We start from the raw sequence: 26,850 nt of genomic DNA on the forward strand, positions 1-26,850 counted from the left end.
ACTTAGTATTAGTTATTTTGATATAGTTTGATGGCAGCTTTGATGCATTGTACCTGTTAAGGATGCTATCTGCTCGTTACAAAATTGATCAGACTTCTGATAGCAGTTCATTGATACTTTTCTTCTTGTATCTAGCTAATTAGGCAAAAAAGAGCTCCAAAGCTTTCTGAAATTTTATGAAAATGAAGTTAACCCTTAGAGTGGGTTTAAATGACATGATTGATGATTGATAATAATGTTGAATTAATGATTATTGAGAGAAGGCTCTATATTCTTTACTAATCTTTCTTCAGGGTGGTTGACATGGATGTAGATCGGGGGGTGGTGGAGCTCCGCAATGTCAAGGCACCAGATACTGATCCCCCCAAGACCTTTACTTTTGATGCTGTGTATGACTGGAAGTAAGTCATACTTGACATGATTACAGATGTAGTTCATCATTGATAGACACATGTTGTTTAAGCTTTTAAATGTTTTTGAATAGTATGAATAAGAGGTTTCATGTTACATTGGTCTGTGTAACTGTTTCTACACATGCTGGGCTTTTGATTAATTTTCAGTTATTTTCAGCTAAAGTGTCATCATAAGTTGGCAAAATCATTCTTATTTTGTCTTTATAAGTTCTGATAGAATTTTTTTAACATTCTTTGCTGTACATGGTGACTGGCCTGATCATGACAATGATGTAAATTGTTAATCTTTCTGCACAAACCAGTTCCAAGCAACAAGAACTCTACGATGAAACATTCCGACCACTTGTTGAATCTGTCCTATGTGGATTCAATGGTACAATCTTTGCCTATGGTCAAACTGGCACAGGCAAGACCTATACAATGGAAGGTGAGAAGACTTATGTATATTTTTGGTTATTATTGCTTGTTTGATTGCTCTACTTGCTTTAGATGTAGAGTAAAGCATAATTATTACAACATTTTATATATATATATATATATATATATATATATATATATATATATATATATATATATATATCTATATATATATATATATATATATATATATATATATATATATATATATATATATATATATATCTATATATATATTAATATTCTACTTTGTCGCAATCTCCCGCGTTAGCGAGGTAGCGCAAGGAAACAGACGAAAGAATGGCTCAACCCACCCACATACACGTCCACACACGCAAATATACATACCTATACATCTCAACGTATACATATATATACTCACACAGACATATACATATATACACATGTACATAATTCATACTGTCTTCCTTTATTCATTACATCTCAACGTATACATATATATACTCACACAGACATATACTTATATACACATGTACATAATTCATACTGTCTTCCTTTATTCATTCCCATTGCCACCCTGCCACACATGAAATAACATCCCCCTCCCCCCGCATGTGCGTGAGGTAGTGCTAGGAAAAGACAACAAAGGCCACATTCGTTCACACTCAGTCTTTAGCTTTCATGTATAATGCACCAAAACCACAGCTCCCTTTCCACATCCAGGCCCCACATAACTTTCCATGATTTACCCCAGACGCTTCACATGCCCTGTATACGTTAATTTTTTTTTTTTTTTTTTTTTTTTTTTTTGTGTGTGTGTGTGGACGTGTATATATATATACATGTGTATGTGGGTGGCTTGGGCCATTCTTTCGTCTGTTTCCTTGCGCTACCTTGCTAATGCGGGAGACAGCGACAAAGTATAAAAATATATATATATATATATATATTTATATACGTAAACGCACATATACATATCAACAAATACACATAGACATCCATATACATACACATACACAGACATATACACATGTACATATTCATACTTGCTAACCTTCATCCATTCTTGTTGCTACCCCGTCCCACAGGAAACAGCATCGCTACCCCCTGCTTCAGCGAGGAAGTGCCAGGGAAACAGACAAAGAAGGCCACATTCGTTCACACTCAGTCTTTAGCTGTCATGTGAAGTGCACTGAAATCACAGCTCTCTATACACATCTAGGCCCACAGACCTTTCCATGGTTTACCCAAGACATTTCTTATTCCCTAGTTCAGTCCTTTGACAGCACGTCAACTCTGGTATACCACATTGTTCTGATTTACTCTATTCCTTGCACACCTCTCTTCCTCCTTATGTTCAGGCCCTGATCCGTCAAATCCTTTGCTCTCCATCCTTCCACCTCCAGTTTGGTCTCCCACTTCTTGTTCCCTCCACCTCTGACACATATATCCTCTTCGTCAGCCTTTCCTCTCTCATTCTCTCCATATGTCCAGACCATTTCAACATACCCTCTTCTGCTGTCTCTACCACACTCTTTATATTTCCACACATCTCTCTTACCCTTTCATTACTTATTCTATCAAACCACATCACACCAGTGACAATGGAAAACCCTTATCAGTGGTATTCAACATATCTTACTTCTTAACATTGTTTGGTCTCAGGCTTTGGACTGAAGATCTTTTACCCAGTCATGGCAGAAATAAGGCAGTCAGGGTAAATGATATGATGATAGCCATTATATAGATTGGTCACTATTATAATTACTTTTCTCAGTTTAGAATGGAACATGGAAACTGTGAAAATATATTATTTATCTTGTTATACTTCAGGTATACGAGATGACCCAGAACAACGTGGTGTGATCCCGAATTCCTTTGAGCACATATTTAATCACATTGCTCGTAGCAGTAATCAACAATACCTCATTCGTTCCTCGTATCTAGAAATATACCAGGAGGAGATTAGGTGCGTATATATACCAGGTATATATTTGTCATTATAGCCAACAAAGAATAGACAGTTATATGCTGCAACTTTGACCATCTTTTGTTAACCATAAGTGATTAGTGATTAACAGTGATTGTAACTTCTGTTAATTGGATAAAACTGTCGAAACTAATATTTCATAGAGACTATGGAAGATGGGGGATTTTTTATGAAATAGATCCATGTGGCACATTTCATTGGATTTCCTTTTGATGGTAGAGTGGACATCCTTTAAGTGAAAATCTGATTACCTTTTTTTGTTATTTGATTGTTTCAGAATTTTCATAAGTTCTTATATCCAGCCATTAGAATTTATGTGTAGAGCTTCATAATGAATGTGCTGCAGAATTATTTTCAAGCTTATGGATAACAACAATAGGGCAAAGTACTGGCTTTATTTTCAAAGATTTCATTGATATAGTGGTACTATAATAAGCTTTAAGGTTCTTAGTTTGATAATATAAAAGAGTTTTCATACAGGTAAAATGATAATTGATGAATTTTTGCAGAGACCTGTTAGGAAAAGACCAAAAAAAGAGACTAGAGCTGAAGGAGAGGCCAGATACTGGTGTGTATGTTAAGGATCTTCAGCAGTTTGTGTGTAAGAGTGTCAATGAAATCCAACATGTTATGACTGTCGGCAACCAGAATAGAGCTGTTGGGTAAGAACTTGTGATCATTATTTTCAAATGATTTTGTCACTATCATCATCAAATGATAATAATACATCTGTCACTTATTTTGTGTTATAGTGTTATTGTTGTAATTTTCATACAATAGTCCCTTTGTTTGAAGTAGGTTAATTCATGAAGAATCATTTCTGACTTACATTGTATTCAATTGAAGAGACACTTAAATACTGCCATTTATGAAGTTCATGCTGTATAAACCCCTTGGTAATGTGTGGAGATTAATATTCTCCTCAGCTCCATCAGCCCTTTATGTGTATAGTTAAAGTTTTGTCTTTGTTTGATCTAGTTTTATTTATATGCTCATAATGTTCTTAACACTTCAATATATTGGCTTTTCAAATGATCATTCTGCCACATTTATTATGACTTGATCATTTAAGACCAGACATAGTACACATATGCTGGTGTTCATAGTTTTCATCATAATTTCTACAGTTAAGTCATCCCTTTACATGTTGAACTTGCTTCTTTTAATTGCTCCCTTTAGGGTATTTTTTGAATCTATGACATGCAATATATGAGCTCTGAATTGAAAATTGTAACTGATATACTCATGCATAGTAATCTAAGGTTGAAGTGCCTGCCATTTGATCATGAGTTGTGGGGAAACTTGTGGTGAAACTGCTTTTAATGATGTAGCAGACAACTGGTCATGTAAGATGACTTAGGAATAATGTTCATTCATTTACTGAGCTTGCAGTATGATTATACAGTCCAGTGTGATGTTTGGTAAGATATAAAAGCTGCTGTATCTTCTAGTCTGAGAAAAGTATCGTGGATTAAACTAGAATTTTGAATAATGTTAGATTTACTAAACATTACAGGGCAACAAACATGAATCTTCACAGCTCTCGATCACATGCCATCTTCATCATCACCATCGAGTGTAGTGATGTTGATTTAAAGGGTAAAGGTCACATCAGAGTTGGAAAGCTCAACCTTGTTGATTTGGCAGGATCTGAACGACAGTCCAAAACTGGCTCTGTGGTAAGTGAAAATGTGTATGAATTAGTATAAAGCCAATGGAGGCAACATAATATTCTTTATAGTTAATGGTTTATGCTGTTCAACACTTGAAGATATGTACATTGGTACGTGTGGAATGTTTAGGAGAGGTTCTATATCTTCTATAACATGAGTTAGGGAAGATCATATGTAAAAGAGAGATATGATCTGATAGAAATTATGAATATGATGTTATCATTATTATTAACATTATTTTATTGTTATTATTACTGATAGTGTTATTATTATTACTGTTATTGATATTTGACCTAATTACCATAAAACCATGACTCAGTTAACCGGAAAATGGCAAACATTGACATCATTTATTTTTTCCATATGTAGATAAAAACGAAATAACAACATCCCATTCCCTTTTGGATGAAAACCCAGCGCAATGGCACTATTCAGATTTCTCCTCATTTGTTAGAGAAGTTACCTCTGTATTGAGTGCCCTTAATTTTACTTAGATTTACAAATTTTATAAGTGAGGAATTAATGCTTACTATAAAGCCCCACAATTGGATGTTCTTTACCTCTCCTGCCATACATGTTTTAACACAGTTGCAATTAGTATGTATACCATACTCTTCTCCAACCCATTTTTCTCTCATCAATAAATGCATTACAAACATTGAAATCGTAAGTGAGTAACTTGAAAACTATCAGAATTAAGTTAATACATACAGAGAAAGTTTGTTTGATTCATTATAACCAAAGTGCCCTCTATATTTTTGTTCAAAATATAAAAAAGTGGTATACTGAGGTGGTTTGGATATGTATAGAGATTTACAAAGGATTGGGTTGAGAAAATATTTGCAGGAGGGTGTATTGTTGAGTATTCTAACTTTTGGGTGTTTGACAAGGTTTTGTTTAAACTGTCTTAATATGGTAGTGGAAGATAGTATGTAGGATTTGCAGTGTTGTAAAGACACAGGTAGGTTTGACTATCATCATCTGAATGCTGCTTTACCAGATAGTTTTTTCGAGTTCATGGGCTCATACTCATGAATTCTAAAATTAGTTACACTAATTTTGTAATTTATTGTATTGGTAAATCTCTTATTGATGATAAGCTGGTATTTCATCTTCATCTTCATGCATTGATTTAGAAATGTAATTGAACTGAACTGGATGCTTTTTATGCTTGATGTAGATTTTAATGTTCAGGCAATGATATGATTTCATAATCTCTTGATTATTCCCAGGGTAGGGGATTAAGAATTCCTACATTTCTCATGGAAGTTGCAAGAGATGACTAACAGGAGCTTGAATAGGGAATGTAAACCCTTTCCCCTTTTATTGTCATTTTGAATATAACAGAAACAGAAGAAAGAGCCAAGTGAGGATTTATCCTCAAGAGCTCACTGGCTGGGATACTTTAATGCATATGAGTATAACCAAAATTAAAAGAAGAAAGAGCTATATGCTATGTTTGATGAGAAAAATCTTAATGTTCTGGCTTAGACTGAAATTGATATGAAGATAAAGGTAGCAGAATGGTATGGGAATGATTATGGGGTAAATTCAGGGATTACATAGGGTGTAAGAGTGACACAGGGGATGGAAGCTCTTGTGAAATAGCTGGGCAGAGCAGGGTTTGCTGAAGTGGTTCAAAGATATGGAGAGAATTAGCAAAGAAAGACTGACTATGATCAACTATGTGTCATAACTAGAGGAAGCATGGGGTAGTACCTATCTGCCTATGTATGCCAAGATTTTGCCATGATGGCATGGCTAGTGTGCTTCATGCACAACACATGTCTAGTTTGTTGATTAAAGCTGTTTTTCTCTACTGCCACCTGCATTACATAATTATGCATTTTGGGTTCATCTGGGACTGAGTTTAACACATCTCAAGTTTTTCAAGTTTCTTATTTCTCCTTAAAGTGTATCAAATTGTTATTCTAGCTTCGTGATTTGGCTTTCATATAAATCTTTTGTGTGATGTTTTGTTATATTCCATTGTATTTTTGTAGATTTGGTAGCTCTCTGTCTTCAGGTAACATATATTTTCTTTTTCTTAAATTTTTGCCATGCACTGATTGTAAGATACCATTCTTTACTTTCTAGGTTTTATAGTTGCAGTTTTTCAGCCTTCCATGGTAGCTCACATGTTTCATACCCATGATTGTGATAATGAATTGCTTATTAATCATCTCTAATTTGATTATTTCTGTTTGTTTCACTGTTGTACATATGACAGCAGTATTTGGCTTTGCTTCTTTTATGCATGTTAAACAGTTTCATCAATAATCTGTCTCTTGTAGTGAAAGTTCTCAAAATCATACCTCTCATTATTTAGCTGGATAGTGATATCTTCTCAGTATCTTCTCTAGATTTTAGTTTCTCACATTATATGACATCCAGATCTTTTAAATTTGTCCCACATCCTATTACTTTGTTTGTTGGGCCTTTACATGGTGTCGCAAAAACATTCTTACTCATTTCATAACTTGTTTGTTCAAATTTATCATTGCTGAATTCCATCAGGTTCACTTTTGCCCATTTTGATGTTGTGTCTAGGTCTTTTTGCATCTCCGTATGATCAGCTTCTGATACAGTCATTTTGCTTACTCTGTGGGAAAGTCAGTTAGGTGTAGAAAGATTAATGATTTGATGAGCAAGACAGATGGCTGGAAAGTTTTGTTGAATTTGTAAATTCTAGAAAGGTGTAGCACTGTATGAAGATAAGACTACATTGTTTGAAGTTGAAAGTGAAAAATTTATATGCTGTATTAGGTATTGCCGTATTCAGAATTTTAACTTTCTGTTTCATTTTCAGGGGGACAGATTAAAAGAAGCCACCAAGATCAATTTGTCACTTTCAGCTCTAGGAAATGTCATATCTGCATTAGTGGATGGCAAGAGTACTCATATTCCATACAGAGATTCAAAGCTCACACGACTCTTGCAAGGTTGGTGTTACTGTATTTTATTGAACAATGCTTGTATTGATTGAATCCCATGAAGATGGTGCAGATCCTTTTTGATTTTGATTTTCTAGTTATTTCCAGGTAATGGTTGTTTACATCCTTACCACTTACCATGAACCCTCCATGGCAGCCAGTTCATGTTCTAGTGACTAGTGAATAGCAGTCCATCATCCTTAGCTGATGTTCTTGGAGCAGTTTTATTCTCCCAGACTGTTTATTTGTGGATTTTGAATTTAAGGATTGGCATAACCTTTGCCCTGATGCATGAAGCTCATGATGGTAGATAGGAGATAGGTATAGACTCTAATAGTCTTTGAGATCATGTAAGAGTGCTTACAGCTAAGATGTCTGGAATCGGGGATGAAGATGCAGTAGGTTGATATATTTGTATTCTATATAGAAAATAGGTCTTTGGACATTTTTTTTGTCAGTGTTTCTGGATGCCTCAGTTATAGTATCATAATTTTGAAAATTTTTTCTAATGTTTAGATTGGTGGTGTCTTTTTTCTTGCTTTGCTGGCTTGTGTAAATTTCATTTGAGTATGTTAGACTCTACAGTACGAAAAAAAATTGCTTTTATTTAGAAGTCATATCCTTTTTTCATTGAAACCCATGAAAATTTGGAATGAGTTCATTTTGATAGATAGGGAGATGAAAATGATACTCCTGTAGTGTAAGAAACCCATTGGTGATGTTTACAATATTTTCAAAGATATTCTGTACATTGGTTTGCATTTAGACAAATAAAGACGTTATCTTCCAGTTGACTTATGAGAAATCTGCAGTGAGGTTGTCACTGATTGAATAACTAAGGCAGATCAGTGAAAGAGTTGGAGGGAACACAGAGACATGGGAAGTAATATTGGTTAGAATGCCATGTTAGATGTGGGAAAGGATGAATTTGATTAGTACATTGATAACTGAATCGAGTTAGAGGATCTCCTTTATGTTATTTTTAGTCCTTCTTAATTGGATTTTGATTTATTTTTCCTCAGATTCTTTGGGAGGAAACTCAAAAACTATCATGGTTGCCAACATAGGCCCTGCCAGCTACAATTATGATGAGACGATAACGACGCTCCGTTATGCCAACCGTGCCAAGAACATAAAGAATAAACCAAAGATCAATGAGGATCCAAAAGATGCCATTCTTCGGGAATATCAACAGGAACTTGCACGACTCAAGGTGAAATCACTTTCTCACATAATTCTGTATGGTCTCAAGAGAGGTAGTGGGCTTGTACAGACCAAATGTTTGCTCTGAAGAATTTGTGAGTGAAATGCTTGGAGAAAGAGAATGTATTGTATGTGGCAAATATGGACTTGGAAAAAGTATGTGGTAGGGTTGATAGAGAGGATTTATGGAAGGTGCTGTGAATATAGAGTAAATTGAAAACTGTTAAATCCAGTTGATAGTTTTTATTGGGAGAGTAAAGCATGTTTGTGAGTTGGAAGGAAGATGATTTTCAAGTGATAATGCTCAACATTACTTTGCAGGCACAACTTACGCAACGTGGAGGGAAGAAGAAAAAGAAAAAGAAGCATGTTGAGGGAGATACAGCTGAGGGTGAGGAGGAAGAAGAGGATGGTGTTGATGAAGAAGGTATATTACAACAACAACATGAACTGGAGGAGGAGAGGAATCGCATCCTTAATGATCAGCACATGATTGAAGAGGTCAGGAAAATTCCACTTTCAGCTTTTAGGTGATAATGTCATTCTCACTCCAAATTACCTTTCACTCTCAGAATATTTAAGCTTGGACTATATTCTCTTATTGTCCATTTTTAGAAATTCCATGGTTTTCGTATCGTCTGCTGTATCACTTTGATGGTCCCCAAGATTACCATGAGAAGAGATTCAAAGTTTTGTTTTTACTGAGTTTGTGATGAGCATTCAAGGTTTAGATATTTTGTCTTCCTTGGGATAGTGAGTACAAACTTGAATGGCTTTTTGTGGGATATACTCTGATGGCTTGCAATGAATGATAGCAACCAGATTTTTATTTTTTTTTAGTGATTGATGTGGCACTGGCAAAAAGAATCAAATCAAGGCTATCTCCATATTTGGGCAAATTAAAATCCCACAGATGTGGAATAACTGTGTACAAAAGAATTAATTTTGGCACTCCCAGCTTTTGAGAAGCAGATTTTAGTAGCTTTCATTATGTGGGGTTTCCAGGATATGAAGAGGATATAGTATGTGTGTTATTGCAGGGTTTAATCACAATGTTTTGATATTAAAGAAAGGAGGCAACTGAGACTTAGAAAGAGCCATAAGGGAAAATTTGATATTTTTACTAGTGACCTCATCCAGATTACTACTTCCCCTTTCCAAGTTGCTGCAGAGATCTTAGATAAGAGAGATGATATATTCATTGCAAGAAAATGAGCAAGGAATAGAGTGTCGAGGTGATTGAAAACTAGTTGCAGTATGTAAATTGTATTCATTGGCAGAAAAGTGAATATGGTTAGAGATATTCCTCTATAGGGATAGGCTGCACCAAGGCATGCTTCCAAGTTTTGGGCTTTAAGACAAATGAAATCGGTGAGCAAGGATTGGAGCTAGTTTGGAGGGTTATCCCATAAGGCAAGAGGCAGTATGCAATCCAGACCAGGTGCCTTGCCCAACTGTAGTTAGGAGAGTATCTGGAGGAAATGGGGAAGAAACATTCAAAGTAGTGCTAAAGGAGAATGAGGTACCAAAAAAAAGGAGCTTTATCTGTAGAATTAGCTACAGATTGATCATATTTTGAGAAATTAGGTAAGATTAAGTTAGAGAAGTTGCTAGAGAGTCTTTCAGTTAAGGACAAGAAAGATTTGTCTGCTGAGGAATTCAAAATAGTAATTTCTTTTTATAAAGCTATGCTTGACTCAGCATATAATGGTTTTGCCATGATTCAGAGTGATAATGAGGGGAAAGTAAGATTCAGGAGAAGGGGAGAGTTTCATGATCTGATGTGGTCTGTCCCTGCTATGAATGGTATGAGAGCAAGAGCAATCAAATCATGTTTGGATGAATATAGATTTAGTTGAAGAAGGGATGTAGGGCTCCAGTCCATCTTAGATTACCTCCACTACATGGTAGTACAGCTGGAGGCATTCCAAGAGGTTAAGCAGTACTAGTACCAAGGAAAGTTAATACAATATCTGTGTATGGATGACCATTGAACAATGGAGGTGAATGTTCCTGGTTGGAAATGACAGAGATGAGATTAAGGCCAGAGGGCCTTAATAGGGCAGAAATAGTCTGTGTATATTGGGAGGTTTTAGAGGTATGCAAGGAGGTCAAGAGGTTGATTATGTTGGAGGAGTGGTCATGATGATTTTGAACTCTTATTGGATGTTTGATTATTTGCTGTAGATTGTTAAGGATTGAAAAAGGAAAGGGTCCAACTTTACTAGGATCACCATGATTTGAGCTTAACCAATTTGTGGTGCAAATTGAAATCCCCTGCTTAGAGGATTTCATTGCATTGATGTGAAGAGAGCAGAGCTTCATGGCAATAAGTCAGAGAGGTATACATATTTTGGGAAATCTTGGGGAAATACACAAAGCATAAAAGCAGAGTTGTAGAAATTTTGAGCGTGAGGGCTTTAGAGTTGGGGAGGCTTCAAGATCTGCATTGTGAGCAATGAGCATTTTTTCACTACAGAAAGCACAAGAACAACCCTTTGGAGTGGAAACAAAGGTAAAAATTGTAGTAGGAGATTGATAGTGTAGGAGAGAGGCAGCCTTGGAGAGCTGGGTTTCAGTGAGAAGAAACATTCCCGGGGAAGATAAAGACAGATGTCCAACAAAGGCAAGTGTAGATTTTGAGACTGGAAACATTGCAGTGTCTGAGGAGATGGCATATGTCCCAGTTAATCTGATGTGTGATAGGATGACATGTGTTTTTATGATTTAGAGATTTTTATCTTGGGAGGGGATGCATTAAAAATAGTTTTAGCTACTGTTTAGTGTTTGATGGGTGATGCACATATGATCCACTAGTATTTAATGGGGATCTAGTTGTATGGGGGTTTGAAGTTTAAGGGTGGGATGCATTCCTTTTTCTGGATGATTTGTGAGGGAGTTGCAAGGATGGATGGGGCTGTGTGTGACTTTAATAAGTTGTGAACTGTACCATATATTCACCTCAGATAAACATATTCACATGCTGTTTCTGACTTCACATTACTGATGCAGCAAACTGGTCAAGCTTAGATATAGCGTTTGGTGTAATACTGTGACATACCCATAAGGCTCCATACCTATACTGCACTTTACCCACATTTATGTACAATAGTTCTTCATGCCCACAAGACTTGAGAATAGTTGCACAGCATATCTACATTCTACCTATAAGGTATACTGCATGTCTGTACTGCTTCAAAATATTTCTGCAGAGTATGCAAAGTGCCTCAGAGTGTTTATTTACTTATTTTTTTAAAATGATTGTTTCCAGGAAAAGCAGCGGTACTTAACAGAGTTGAAGGACAAAGAGGCGGTGTTGATAAGCACTAAGGAAGCTCAAGAGAAGCTTTTGGGACGCATACAGACAATGGAATCAAAGCTTTTGTGTGGTGGCAAAAACATTATTGACCACACCAATGAACAGCAGAGAGCACTGCAGCAAAGAACTCAAGAACTCATGGAACAAAAGGTTTATCATATATGTTGTGTTTACCTTATACTGTGTTGGAGGCAGTGGTATGGAAGATGTCAAAACTTTCCATCACAGAATATTCCCAGGTTTTCATATGTATTCATTACTTGTATTTTTGTGCCTATCCATTATGAGTCATTAGGCTAAGTTTCATCATACTTTAAACACCTTAATTCTTGTATGTATTGATTATTTCTGTTTCTTGCATGTTTTCCATTATAGGCAAGTCATTCATTTTTTGTTCTATTGCTGAGTTCACTGTTTGTTTCTCTTTGAATTTGATACAAACTTGACACTTTCACCATCACTCTTTGTAGGAATCACTGTGTCTTCCTGGATTTGAATTTGGGTTTTCAGGACCCCTTGTATTTTATTGCTAAAGAGGATCTCTCCTTAAACTTCATTCTTCTTATTCTGTTTACCTCAGTTGTAGTTTGTTCCTGAGCAACTTTTTTCCTGATCAATTCCATGGTTTTTACCAGTGATAAGTTCGTGTCAGTGTTAAGTCGTATGAACTTCCCCATCCCACCTTCACTTTACCCTGTTTGATCTCATTCTTCCCCCATTTTTTCACCAAATTTATAGTTTTGGCCATATTATTTACCATTGCTTAATGCAATGAATAAGTATTTATCAGATACCGGAATTATAGTAGTGCAAATACAGGACTTTGCACTACTGTTGTCTTTTCCTAGCACTACCTCGCACACATGAGGGGGTAGGGGGTTGTTATTACATGTGTAGCAAGGTGGTGATGGGAATGAATAAAGGCAGACAGTATGAATTATGAACACGTGTATATATGTATGTGTCTGTGTGTGTATATACATGTATACGTTGAGATGTATATGTATGTATATTTGCGTGTGTGGACATGTATGCATATACATGTGTATGTGGGTGGGTTGGGCCATTCTTTCGTCTGTTTCCTTGCGCTACCTCGCTAACGCAGGAGACAGCGACAAAGCAAAATAAATGAATAAATGAATAAATATCATTTCTATTTTGTTTTTTATTATACTTTGTCGCTGTCTCCCGTGTTAGCGAGGTAGCACAAGGAAACAGATGAAAGAATGGCCCAACCCACCCCCATACACATGTATATACATACATGTCCACACATGCACATATACTTACCTATACATTTCAACGTATACACATTTATACATACACAGACATATACATATGTACACATGTACATAATTCATACTTGCTGCCTTTATTCATTCCTGTTGCCACCCCGCCACACATGAAATGACAACCCCCTTTCCCCGCATGCCCGCGAGGTAGCGCTAGGAAAAGACAACAAAGGCCATATTCGCTCACACTTAGTCTCAAGCTGCCATGCACAATGCACCGAAACCACAGCTCCCTTTCCACATCCAGGCCCCACAGAACTTTCCATGGTTTACCCCAGACGCTTCACATGCTCTGGTTCAATCCATTGACGGCACGTTGACCCCAGTATACCACATCGTTCCAATTCACTCTATTCCTTGCACGCCTTTCACCTTCCTGCATATATTAGTAAATTGTTAACAGAATTAATGTTTTGAAAAAGTACTGCATACTCTTAATGGATAAAAATCAGAGTAAGATATTGTGTATTAATTGAAAAATGTTCCTTTCAAGATGGATAGAATTCACAGTCGAGTTTCATGTAATGGTATTATTTAATATTGGGCTGTTTTTCTTTACACAGAAAAGAGAACGAGAAATGCTGCAGTTATTAGAAAAGGAAGAGGAGTCATCCTGTGAGATTGCTTCCACCTTTTCATCACTACAGGGAGAAGTTGAAGCTAAGACTCGCAAATTAAAAAAGTTATTTGCTAAACTACAGTCAGTCAAACAGGAAATGGCAGACCTCCATGAAGAATTTTGTCGAGATCGTGTCGATCTTCAGCATACTCAGGATGTTCTCACCAGGTCTGCTGGGCAATGTTTCAAGTGAAGTCCTCTAATAAGAAGGCTAGATTCTGTCATTCATTTCTCTGTCTGACTCATGTGCATCAAGGCTTTACTATACTTGAGATAGCTAAATCAGACTATTGCTAATTGTGGTGAACTCAGTTTACATCATTGACTTTTTATATTGTTTATGATAGTAATTATGATGTTATTTTATAGATAATGCTTAGCCATATATCTTAAGTAACGTGTCCTGCATGTTGAAATTATAAAAGTTTCTTTTTCTGTAGTTGACTTTGCTATACTAGTACTTGCATTTTCAGGCCAGGTCATCCAAGTGTATGATATCCTCAACACTCAAAGAAAATGGAAATCATTTACTTGTTCAAAGTGGAGTTCATCTTTTCCAACGTTCCATTATGGCTTTTCATAAAACTCTTGTAGATTTTGTCACTTTTTCATGATATTGCTTTAATGCCATAAAATGAGATATTGTGTGAAAGTATGCATGGTATATGAATTCTTTTAGTGGGATTGTACCTTTACACAGGAGAGGCTGTTTTCTCTATCTGAATGTGCAGCTTAAGCACATCATTCCTTAATTCTATTTCAGTGGTTTTCTTGAATTATTGTTTCGAAAAGGAATAAAAGGTGTTGGTTTCATAATAGGCAAGAAGTTTGTATACCATTGACATGACTCTCATTCCATCCTTATCTCACATAGTCTCTCTCTGGCTAATATTTGAACTTGTTTTATTGACAACGACAATATGCCTGTAGCAGTTGGGAGGGTTAGAGGATCAGCCCTTCCTTGCCTTCACAGGACATCTGATTAAGGAGGATCAATGTTGTTTCAAGAGAGGTGGCGGGTGTGTGGACCAATTGTTTGTTTTGAATAAATACTTGAAGAATGAGAGTGACGTGTGTGGCAATATATTGTCTGTAGACTGAATGAGGACATACAAAGTGATAGAATAGTCTGTGAAGTTTGTGTGTGGATGGCTGTCTGGTTTCTTTGTATCCCATGTGAGAGCATGAGAATGGATTTGTCTGTATGAGACCATTGCTTGTTTTGCTCCTTAATGAGGTTGAACTAACAAACAATGGACATTCTCACACACATTCCCTAGCTATTCCTGGACCATTTCATATGTTCTGGTTCAAATTATCAATAGCTTATTCTGCTCTTCATGAGATACTTTCCTTGGGCCATACGAACTTTGAATTGCCTGACTAACCAAACAACAACACTATCATTCCCTTTCTTGAAGAACTTGGCTACAATTACATCCATCCCTGCCACTTTACCACTCTTCGTCTTAGGTAAGGCACTCACAACCCACTTCCTATTCACTAAACCATTTTTTAGGTCTGTCTAATTTACATGCCACCTTATCCCAAACACAGTACATTCTCCACCTTATCATTTAACACACTTAACAGTCCTTCAAAATACTCTTTATCTTTTTCTCCTTTTCTTTACCTGTTATCACTTTCCCATTTGCTATCTTCACTGTCACTCCCATTTGCTCTCTTATACTCTTCACTCTGTTCACCTCTTTCCAAAACATTTTCTTATTCTTCTTGAAGATCATTGATACTCTCTCATTCACTCCTTTCTTCAGCTCCAATATATTTCTCTTGACCTCTTGCTGTTTTTTCTCATACACCTCCCAGTGACTTGCACTCCTTCCCTGCATATATTGTCATTACCTTACTTTCTTACTTCCTGCCCCAGGATTCCCTTCTTTCTTCTTCAGGGCTCCTACAACACTCGAGGAGCTGGCCTTGTCCACTGGGCAAGAGTATTGGTCGTAAAGTGTGATGAGGTGTGTATGGCTGTGGAAGGTGATTGCAAGGTAATTGATCAATAAGTATTCTGCTATTTCCATATGGTAGTTGCATGGTGGACTTTAGGGGTTTTGTGGTATTTAGAAATGGTGTTTGTATTGTTGAATCAATGTGTATGTCTAGGGCAGATGGGAAGCACAGATAATGGAAGGGCTGATGGTCCATAGTTTTTTTTTTTTTATTTGATGGTCTAAAGATAGTGGTAAAAACAGGATAGTCTTCTTGTAATTTAAGTCTTGAAAAGTTTATTCATGATAATTTCTTTTGTTAAATCCGGTGAAGACACTTTGAATATTCCCTGGATTTTGTTAAAGTTTGTCAGGGAAACCTCTTCATTCTTCCAGGGTCTGTACCCTTTTATTTAGCATAGGACATATCTTGTTGGCTGAACAAGTTGGTCTCCCTTGCACAGCCTGGTCTAACTGCCAGAACCCCAGATATCATGCAAAGAGCCTCTACCCTGATCATCTTTAGAAATCATATACCAAGGAAAATCTGTGCAGAGATCTCTGGCATTCATTCAACACCCTTGTTAGATGTCACCTTAGTTGGGATGTACTGGAGCTCTCTTTTATTTTTTTGAAGGTCCCTTCTGCAGAGCAGGGTTAGATGCATGGACTCCAAACCTGCATTATTGGGAACTGTTCCTTATGCTCAATTCTTTGTTTCTATCTAATATTAGTTTTTCTCTAAGCCCACCTTCATCATGTGGGTTCACTTATGGGATTCCCAACACAAGAAGAGAAATTAATGAAAAGATATTGTATGGGTGAAATGCCAGTGTTATGCTCAAACTGAGTGAGGCAGAACTTTTTTCCCTGCAATAAGTATGTCAGTGATGTCATATCTTTGGCAGCTGCTGCTATGCCAAGAAAACCCCATGAAAGAGTGAACACTTAACATCTTTGGCTGGAGGTGTTGTCACTGTGAGAATTCCTAATAGATTTCACCTGAATATATATGGGGCTTGGAGGTTCTAACCCCCCAGTGAGCCTAGGGTTATTTGCATATGGAGCTCCACCTTAAAGATAAAAGTTTTTTGTTCTTCAATATTACATTTCTTTCATCTGATGGGCATGACTTAGAACTACAGGTACAAGCAGTGTTATGGAGTTAGCTTATTGGAAAGAGAAAAGAGCCTTTTTGAATTTCAGATGGATTTATATTTTTGCTCCAGTTTGATTACATCTTTACTGAAACCCTATGGGACATTAAGAGTAGAATTGACATGCTTGATAGTTGAATTCTTCATACATAAATGTTAACCAGCATATTAAGATATGTATCTCAGATATTAAGTAACCATACATTCATAGAATGTTGCACTCCTGCACTGTGGCAGAAAACTTGATATCAAGCTTTTTTTTTTTTTTTTTGGTTTCAGAGAACTAAAACTAAAGGCACTTATTATTGAGAACTTCATTTCTCCGGAAGAAAAGCGCAAAATACTATCCCGAGCCTTTTTTGATGATGATGAAGACGTGTGGAAGGTAAGTGAAGATGATGGACTATTATGGAGCAGGTTTTCCGTGCTTTAAACATATTTCTTTTTAACAGGGTTAGTGTTAAAGAATTTGGTGTTAAACATCAAAAATTCAGTGTACATCATGCAGCTCAGAGTAAAATGATATGGCAAGAACAAATTGAACTCCTCATTTCAAGATATTTAACTCAAGTCTCAGATGCTGCAGAAAGCATGCTTTTGAGTAGAAGCTATTTTTTAATGATTCTAAGATCTGAATGGTTTGGAGGATTACATTTTTTGTGGTTAAAAGAACTAGTAGATTCCACTCACTGAGTCTGTAAGGCTAGCAGATATGCAGATTGCTGCAAGTGTGTAGCCCATTTGGTGATCTGCCATATATTATCAAACTCAAGTTTACTTAAAGTTCTTGTTCCTGTGAAGAAATGTTGTAGAAATATATATTTATTTTTGTCTTATGTAATGGCAATGTCCTAACTATGCAGCTGCCGATTACTCATCATTACATTGGGTATGTTTTGCATATTAATGAATCACCAAATGCATTTTCTGTGAATCTGGAATGTTCTAACCTAATAGCTAGGAAGTAAGGTACTTGTACTTGTCTTTGTAAAGATGATTAGCTTTCTTATAAAAAGAGACATGCCATTTTTAAAGTTTATCCCTTTAAACTTCATATTCTGTATCTAAGTAATGAATTTCTTGTAATGATATTTCTTCATTAGTACTAAGGTAGTTTGTCTGTTATAGCTTCGGCCAGTGGTTCGCCAAACTGGTGGCACCTTAAAGAGACCAGTTTCATCAGCCTCCAGGAGACCAACTTCTGAGTATGCCAAGATGCAGGCCTCTGTAGACCACAATCCAAGATACAAGGTACTAGAAATAATAAGATATTTGATTGTTGTATGCCCTTAATTCTTTCATCATCTACCTCTAGTATTCACATTGGTAGTTTAGAATGCTGTAACAAATGTGCCATATGATATGCAGTATGATTTTTGCACATTGCTGATAAGAGATTTAATCATTCATATTTATACCCAGCTTTCTGATAAGTGTGCCGTTGTTTTTATATTTTTTTTTCAATTTGACCCGTTTGAAGTACCTCTTTGGAAAATTGGTATGATTTTATAACCTACAGCATGAAATATTAGCATATTAAATTTGAAGGCATGAGTTTTTAAACCTGTTTCCACCTCTGTCATCAAGTTGAAGTCTGTGTGTTTGATACTAGTGTCTTTCTTTAACTTATGTCACAGTAGTTCTCTGTAACTGTGCTTGCTTGATTTCCTGGAAATTAAAGAAAGCAAGGCTGGCTAGTTAACTTTTTGAGGCAAAGAAACACAGGAATAAAAAGTATATCACTGAATAAGCATGTGCAATAGCAAGAAAATTTAGAGAGTGCTTTATGTCTTAACTCAGGTAAGATGTTCAGATGATACTGAGCTGAGCAGACAGATTTGTTTTAGGGAAGTCCGGATAAGTTATAGTTCTTTATATGTGTACATTCAATGTAGGTATAGAACTGCATGTATGTTTTGAGGTTTGCATTCCAGTTATATGTAGCACTGTATTGCTGTCATGACATATTAAAGCAAGACTTAAGAGTCTCCCAAGCCTGTTAATGCCTAAAGCAAGACTTGAGTCTCCCCAAACTCTTAAAACTTAGTCCAGTGAAAAATGTTTATGTAATCTCTCCAGTACCTTTTATCATTTACAAATTTTTTGTTGATCAGCTTACCTGTACATTTATGCATATTATTTTCTCTAGTCAGTTATGCTTAAACTTCCTTTCATTATTTTGATATCATTTCAACTTTGCTAAAACATTAGGTTTTTCCTTTGTATTGGGTATCAGCCCAAGTGACAAAGTTTAGATACTGCAGAGACATTATTGTGACAGGGTTATCACCCCTGTACATCCCATGATGACTAATACCTTTATACCAAGTCTGCTTGGCTACAGGCTTAGACTTGCATTTTATGGATAGTAAATGCAGAGTGCTGGTGTCCATAAGTACTTCATCTGTGTTTATATTAATCAGGGAGAAAACATAATGGTTGTTGAGTTGGATCCTGCTGTGCGTACAACAAGAGACTGGGAAGGTCCAGTAGTTGCTCCTCGAGTTGCTGCTGCTCTGGAAGCTGCACTGATGCCACTTGATGATGACCTCAGCATTGATGCTTCTCTTGCTACATTAAACCGATCTCAGGCAGTTAGATCAACTCGAAAAGAGAAGACCAAAGGAAAGTAAGTCGATCTTTTATGACTAGTAATGTATTTTGTTCTTCCTTCTTATGTTAGATATATGATGGCTTTTTGCAAGTGGATGGATGGAAGACTTACTTTTTAGTATCTTAATCATTTCTTCCTTTGTTGAGCTCATTTGCATTATTCTTATGCACTTTCTGTGAATGCACGATTAAATGGTAACATTACCTCAAACACAGTAATTTGTTGCATATGAGTAGATGTCTCTATAATTATATTCATCACATGTGACTTGCTTGCTAGAAATATTTTATTATTTTGAGACAGTGTGGCAAACTTGACGTAATTGGTTATTGTGTTCTTACTAAATGCTGACTCATTTTTTTTTTGTTATTTGTATATTGCTTATTTTTGTCAGTTGTGATTTTTCCCTAATGGTGTACTTTTTGAATTTCTTATTTATGCAGAACTTTTCTGTAAATATTTTGAGCATTGCTGTTGCTCGCAGACATTATAAAATATAGAAACATGCAGTTGTAAGAGTGTTTGGAGAGAAATTCTGCATTCTTTCCCCTGTAGACAATATCACCCAATAGTAGCCCTTGTCACTAAAACATAAAGAGTTCAGAGTCCTTTGCATAGTATACTGCGTTTTGGCTTTTGGCTTTCAAAAGTATTTAGGATTGAGATGATGATTTTTCCAACATTTTCAGGTTGTCCCCATGTGGTAATGATGAGATTGGTGCTGTAATAAAAAATTACAAACAGACCATGAGTACAATCATTCCTGAGGTACTGCAAGTTTTGTCTTTTAATTAACCAAACTGGGAATTGGAAATGTACATTTTCACAGAGCCTTTGGAGCTAACCTGGTTACTTGTTATGTTTCCTATGTAACCTGGACATGTTATCTGACCTTGCTTTATAATGTGAATGTCTGACTCGACCTTAGCTCTCCCTTGGCATAACATGGACTGTTGTCTGTCTCAGCGTAGCTTTCTAACTTCCTCATTGTACTCATGTTCATTCATAGCTTTTTGCACTGGCCTGTCACAAGAGCCGTAAAGTAGCAGATGTAGAGCTCAGCTGTTTGAAAAAAGATTGGAAGTGATTAATTTTCCCTTTTGATTTGCAAGGGTCCTTGTGAAATTGAAATAAATGATAAAAATAACTTATGCCTTTCATCCTTTATATCTTCTGTTGGCAAACTTTCTGATATCTTTTTCATTTATTGGCTCATATAAGGTGAACCTGCATGGTTGGGGAGACTCACTGAAACTCCATTCTCTTCATAGATTGAAGATGGTGATGGTGGGAAAATCAAAGAAATAATGAACTACAGTTTACAGTTAGTCACTTTGGTGATATTGCAACATTTGTATTTGGTGTGCTCACTCAAGTTTTGTATCAAAACTAGATACATCCATTGGGAATTTTATGAAACAATCATTGGGAACTTTCAGGATCTTTTTTCTTAAGGTTTTGACGTAGTCATAAGTAAGAATGTGCTTGATGAGGAGGATGCTTTTTCAAGTGTCCCCTTTGTTTCTGCAGTCCTGTCTTCTGAATATTCCTCAGAGCTAGCAGTATGTATATATTTCATTAATCTACTGCATTTGGAGAATTTTACTAACACCTTAAATGCTTCTTTTATTAACAGCACTGTATATGAATTTTGAGAAGTATATTTTTAAGGCATTACATCTAGATTTTTTCATTATATTTCCTGATCTTTTTACTTTCATGAAAATAGTAATTGCTGAAGTTATTAAGATGATACTTCCCCATTTCAGTACATATTATTTCAAGAGAGAAAGAATGTAAGCTCTTGATTTGAAAATATCACTTGAGTGAATAATTTAATGCAATATTTCTTTGGTTTCCATTTATAATATTTACTCAGATATAAGTGGCATGTTTTAAAAAATGCAGTATTAGGGTTGCATTTTACAGTACAATACAGTGTCTTGAAAATTCTTTGAAGTGTGGCCTCTTTCACCACCACCTCTACCATCACTATCTCATTACCAACTCCAACCCACCAGTTACCACCGTCATTACCACCTCAGCTTAGTGACCACCATGAAGACCATTACCATAATTTGTTGAACTGTATGTGTAGGTATATTAGGGATTATACATTGCTTTTCATTTTGCATTTGAATGCAACCCAAATATGAAAGCTGAATGCATCTACCAGACACATCACACTGCTAGCTACTTGCTTTTTTTCTCATAGTATATGAGGTTGTATTTCTAATAGTTTTCAGTAGTTTTAGTACATTTCATATTATATTTGTCTCCAGCTTTCATAGATGGGATTGATTGATATTTGATATATGTAAGAGTGAAAAAGTATGTAAGAGCTTTTCTGAATGTGAAGGTAATTTTGATGTGCAGTTTCAGACTGGTTGCTTAACTCTGGGTATGTGGCTTAGTATAGAGGTATAAATTTTTTGCATGAAATATATCCAAAACTCAGCCTGCAGCTTAGAATTAAAAGCAGCTCACATTGGAGTGAATACAGTATTATTTTGATTATAGTTATTGAAGACGTTTTAATGGTTTTTAAAGTAGCAGCAGGCAGAATCTTCAAATATTTTGAATGCTACTTTTGGGAAATCATTAACTGCACATATGCACCATGACAATTGTGAAGATTAATGATGATCCATAAAAACAGTAATAATGATATTAACCACAATATGAGGTAGTATCAGCAATTATGTCAATATACAAGGATATTCAAATGCAGGTGCATTTGGACTCTTTCAAGGATCTTGGAGCACCTACATTGATTTATTTCACCACATTGCACATTAACTCAATGTGTACACTAATATGGCATTGTAAAGCTTTTAGTAAAATGACTTGCAGTGTACGTACAGCCTCATGACAAAGTAATTATCTTTAGCAACTGTAGTAACAGTGTTACTGATCAAAAAAAGAGTTCTGAGTTACTTCTGTGGTCAAATAAAGAGGGGTTTGAAAGTAGTGTCTTGAAGCCAAAAAAGTAAATTTTTTCAAGTGGGTTAACAGATCATTTTGATTTTAATCCCATAACTACTACAGACATATTTGCACATGTCAGGTGACTCTGGATGGATATTTATGCATTGAGTTTTGCACCTCTATTTCAACGCTGCACACTGGTCCTGGTTGTTGGCTGAGGTGGCAGTGCACTGTAATTTCTCCCCACATTCAATCTTTCTTCAGCCATGCAAGTGACAACACTTCCTCTGTAGGAAGGAAATAGAGCAGCTTTTAGCTTTGATTGAGAGGACCGGGCATATGATCTTGAATTACTTGATGATAATGTTTTGTCATTGGATCATTTGGTGAGTGATTTTATGGGCTCTGACTCAATCCAGCTTTGAGAGTTGGTTAAGTTGAGGCATAGAAAGTTTTCTAGCAAAAGTGGAGACAGCGTTGCCAGCATGTGTCTTACTTCGACAACACTACACCTGACTGGTGCTGCTGGTAATCTTACAGACTTATCATTTTTATAAGAAATCATCAGTGATTCACATTCATTATAGCAAAAAAAAACTTATTTAAACATGATAATGATTTGGTAATCAGTTATTATGCATAGGTAAAATAAATGATGGGACATGCACAGTGGCAACTCGCTTGACACTCAGGCTTTACTCCCACACTTTTTAGCATGTTTTGATGAAACATAGACAAAATTCCTACTCATTATTAGAATGAAAGTAGTGAACAAAATGTGCAAGCATTTTTGTTTTCGTTGGTGTATGAATATATTTAAAGTTGTAAGGTTAGATTAATTTTTTTAAACGACCTGAGAAACTTGAATTTTAAGGGTCTAAAAGGAAATCTTGGTTAAGAGTTAATGCTTGATAAGAAGTAGCACTGCTGTCTTCATTATTCTGAATACCTGCTATTATTCCGTATCAGTTATTGCATTTTGTAATATCTGTGAACAGTAGTTGACAACAAATTGTGGAACTCTTTGTTGATGTCTTTCTGGGAGCTAATCTGCATGAACCTAATGAAATGATAAGTTTAGCTACATAAGAGAATGGTCACCTCTTTTTGACCAATTGTGATTAGGGTTTTACGATCTCTGGGCCAAATTGATGTGAACACCAATTTTGCCATGCCTTAACTTTACTGGTAACAGTAATCCTCACTTCCCTTAGGAGAACATACCCAGAAGCAGGCAAGAAATCAGTTAGCTCTTCATTTTAACATATCAGTTAATAAAATCAACAAGTCATTTATGGAGAAACAGAAAGGTCCTTCTCCAAAGTTATGATATTTTCTTGCTATTTCTTTCCTCTTTCCTTTGTAGAAGTAGGGATGGAGATTCTCAAATTTTGTATAGGTCATTGTAATTGCTTTTTTTCATAATTTGATTTTGAAATTCAACATGAGATAGAAATTTTTAATTTTCAAGAAGGATGTGTGCAACCTTTTGTCTTTTGTGAATTTTAAAGTTTTATAGATAACACAAACTTTATGATATTTGAAATCTTAGTTATTACGAGCTTCACATCCTTGTCAGATTTCTTTTACCTGATAGATTGAACAAGCTGTACAATATCCAGTTGTGTAAATGTAAGTTTGTTGTTTACAAGAAGGACTTCTTCTTGCTTAATGAATTTTACAAGAGAATGAAATATCACTAATGTCACAAATATTATGATAGTCACAAGCTTAATCTCATAGGCTTTCCAAGCTGTACTTTTGTAAAGTTCACAAGTTTCTCAAGCTTCATGACCTCAGTTTAGATGTGGCAGCATCAATATGGCATACCTGTCTCAAGCTTCACAAATGTGAACATGCTTTAAAGATAATTTAAGCCTTTCAAGCTTTTTAGCTTAATAGAATTTATTAGCCAAAAAGGCTTATTGCCTTTCTTAAGCCTTTGGACATTACTGATATTTCTTAGGCTTCACCGCATGACTTCCAGTAGCAACAATTTGGATTTTGTTTTGCGAGTGAGAGAGATATGTGGAGTTTGTGGAGTTTGAATTGTATTTGGCTGAGATACCTTTCATTCATTGCAATTCAGAAGTAGCTTCACATGCTTTGCATAGTAAGGAGGTAAGTTATTCCATGGCCTCTGATGCTTGTCATTCCAGTGATAAATCCAAGAGAAGCATCATATGGGGTTTTCATGGTGTAGTTGTTAGTGTTAATGATGCTAAATCACATACAGGCCCCTCCAGGTTTGAATCCTGGGATGAGCAATCAGCCCACTGCTGTCTTATCTGTTGAACATCCTTTTGGTATTGGTGGATGAATGGATACCTGGATTAGGCTGGGATATATACTCACATGCCAAAAGTTGAGGAAACAAGGAAAAGGGATAATCAAGGAGATGTAAGGATGGAATGAAAAATACTTTGGAGGTATGGAGTCTGAACTTGCAGGAGTGAGTTGTGCAAGGGATAGAGCAGATTGGAGTGGTATAGTATGAGTGGATGACATTATGTCATTGGGCTGGATCAGGGCAGGTGAGATGTGGTAGGGCTGGGTTTGAATCCTCCTTGCTGGTAGGTAAATCATCATCATATATAACAGGCATGAACAACTTGTCTTCACCTTAAACTATGCCTCACCAGCCTGGTCTTCCACCCTTTCAAAAGCAAACGTAACAAAGCTGCAAACCACACAAAATAGTGCACTCAAAACAATCTCTGGCTGCCTAGCAAACACAAATGCTCAATACCTTCTGAGTGAAACAAAGATCCACCCAATACAGCCCCACCTCATCATGCTCAGCACTCAGTTTTATGCAATAGCACTAGACCATTACAACCCTATACTCCCCATAACAAACCACCAACTTCCATGTAGAATTAAAAAGCTTAACCCTACCTCACACTTCAGTAACTTCTAATCACAGATCTCCCTCACCTGCAACAAATAGAACACTAATGAAACACACACTCACACTGAAATGATCCAGCATGTACTAGATGTTTGACCTCCCACCTCAGTCTTAAACTCCAACCTTCTAGATATACACCCATCAAAAACCACACTCCCAAACAAACAACAGTCACACTCCCACTTATGCTCTAGACCTCACTCATCACTATAACACTACAAACACTGTTTCAACCTATTCCAAGACCCTGCATGACCACGATGCAACTATCATGTAGGAGACACCAAGCACTTGCTACTCATTTGCCGTGCACTTTCTGTACATAGACACACATACTACATTGCAGCACTTTATGTCCTATGGTCCTGACCAGTGGATGTGGCCAACTTTCTGAGTGCTGCAGGAGCCTCATAAGGATAGAAAGGACTCCTAGAGCAGGAAAGTAATGCAAGGAAGTGGATCATAGGGTGGGGGAGGGGGCGAAAATCCTGGGAGCCTTGAAGAATGTGTGGAAGTCGAGAACATTATCTCGGAAAGCAAAAATGGGTATGTTTGAAGGAATAGTGGTTCCAACAATGTTGTATGGTTGCGAGGCGTGGGCTATGGATAGAGTTGTGCGCAGGAGGATGGATGTGCTGGAAATGAGATGTTTGAGGACAATGTGTGGTGTGAGGTGGTTTGATCGAGTAAGTAACGTAAGGGTAAGAGAGATGTGTGGAAATGAAAAGAGCATGGTTGAGAGAGCAGAAGAGGGTGTTTTGAAATGGTTTGGGCACATGGAGAGAATGAGTGAGGAAAGATTGACCAAGAGGATATATGTGTCGGAGGTGGAGGGAACGAGGAGAAGTGGGAGACCAAATTGGGGGTGGAAAGATGGAGTGAAAAAGATTTTGTGTGATCGGGGCCTGAACATGCAGGAGGGTGAAAGGAGGGCAAGGAATAGAGTGAATTGGAACGATGTGGTATACTGGGTTCGACATGCTGTCAATGGATTGAACCAGGGCATGTGAAGCGTCTGGGGTAAACCATGGAAAGTTGTGTGGGGCCTGGATGTGGAAAGGGAGCTGTGGTTTCAGTGCATTATACATGACAGCTAGAGACTGATTGTGAATGAATGTGGCCTTTATAGTCTTTTCCTAGCGCTACCTCGCGCACATGCGGGGGGAGGGGTTGTCATTTCATGTGTGGCGGGGTGGCAATGGGAATGAATAAGGGCAGACAGTATGAATTATGTACATGTGTATATATGTATATGTCTGTGTGTGTATATATATGTGTAAGTTGAGATGTATAGGTATGTATATGTGCTGTGTGTGGATGTGTATGTATATACATGTGTATGTGGGTGGGTTGGACCATTCTTTCGTCTGTTTCTTTGTGCTACCTCGCTATATATATATATATATATATATATATATATATATATATATATATATATATATATATATATATATATCTTTCTTTCATACTA

The 26,850-nt window shown here is 36.5% G+C and overlaps 1 protein-coding gene across 2 annotated transcripts in view; it reads left to right on the forward strand.

Annotated features, from left to right (window-relative positions):
• Nucleotides 1-26,850, forward strand: part of LOC139759494 (kinesin-like protein KIF3B) — a 39,881-nt gene that overhangs the window by 2,497 nt on the left and 10,534 nt on the right. Inside the window, exons 3-16 of one of the 2 annotated variants that reach the window (XM_071681674.1) lie at nt 294-401; nt 716-840; nt 2,625-2,760; nt 3,291-3,443; nt 4,298-4,460; nt 7,264-7,396; nt 8,410-8,600; nt 8,912-9,091; nt 11,862-12,059; nt 13,765-13,988; nt 17,206-17,311; nt 18,055-18,177; nt 19,350-19,555; nt 20,230-20,308. In XM_071681674.1, the coding sequence (XP_071537775.1) occupies nt 294-401; nt 716-840; nt 2,625-2,760; nt 3,291-3,443; nt 4,298-4,460; nt 7,264-7,396; nt 8,410-8,600; nt 8,912-9,091; nt 11,862-12,059; nt 13,765-13,988; nt 17,206-17,311; nt 18,055-18,177; nt 19,350-19,555; nt 20,230-20,308 (2,125 nt within the window). The remainder of the gene's footprint in view (nt 1-293; nt 402-715; nt 841-2,624; nt 2,761-3,290; nt 3,444-4,297; nt 4,461-7,263; nt 7,397-8,409; nt 8,601-8,911; nt 9,092-11,861; nt 12,060-13,764; nt 13,989-17,205; nt 17,312-18,054; nt 18,178-19,349; nt 19,556-20,229; nt 20,309-26,850) is intronic. The other variant, XM_071681675.1, reaches the window with a different exon arrangement.

This window comes from Panulirus ornatus, chromosome 33, assembly GCF_036320965.1.
Source record: "Panulirus ornatus isolate Po-2019 chromosome 33, ASM3632096v1, whole genome shotgun sequence".
Taxonomy (NCBI): domain Eukaryota; kingdom Metazoa; phylum Arthropoda; class Malacostraca; order Decapoda; family Palinuridae; genus Panulirus; species Panulirus ornatus.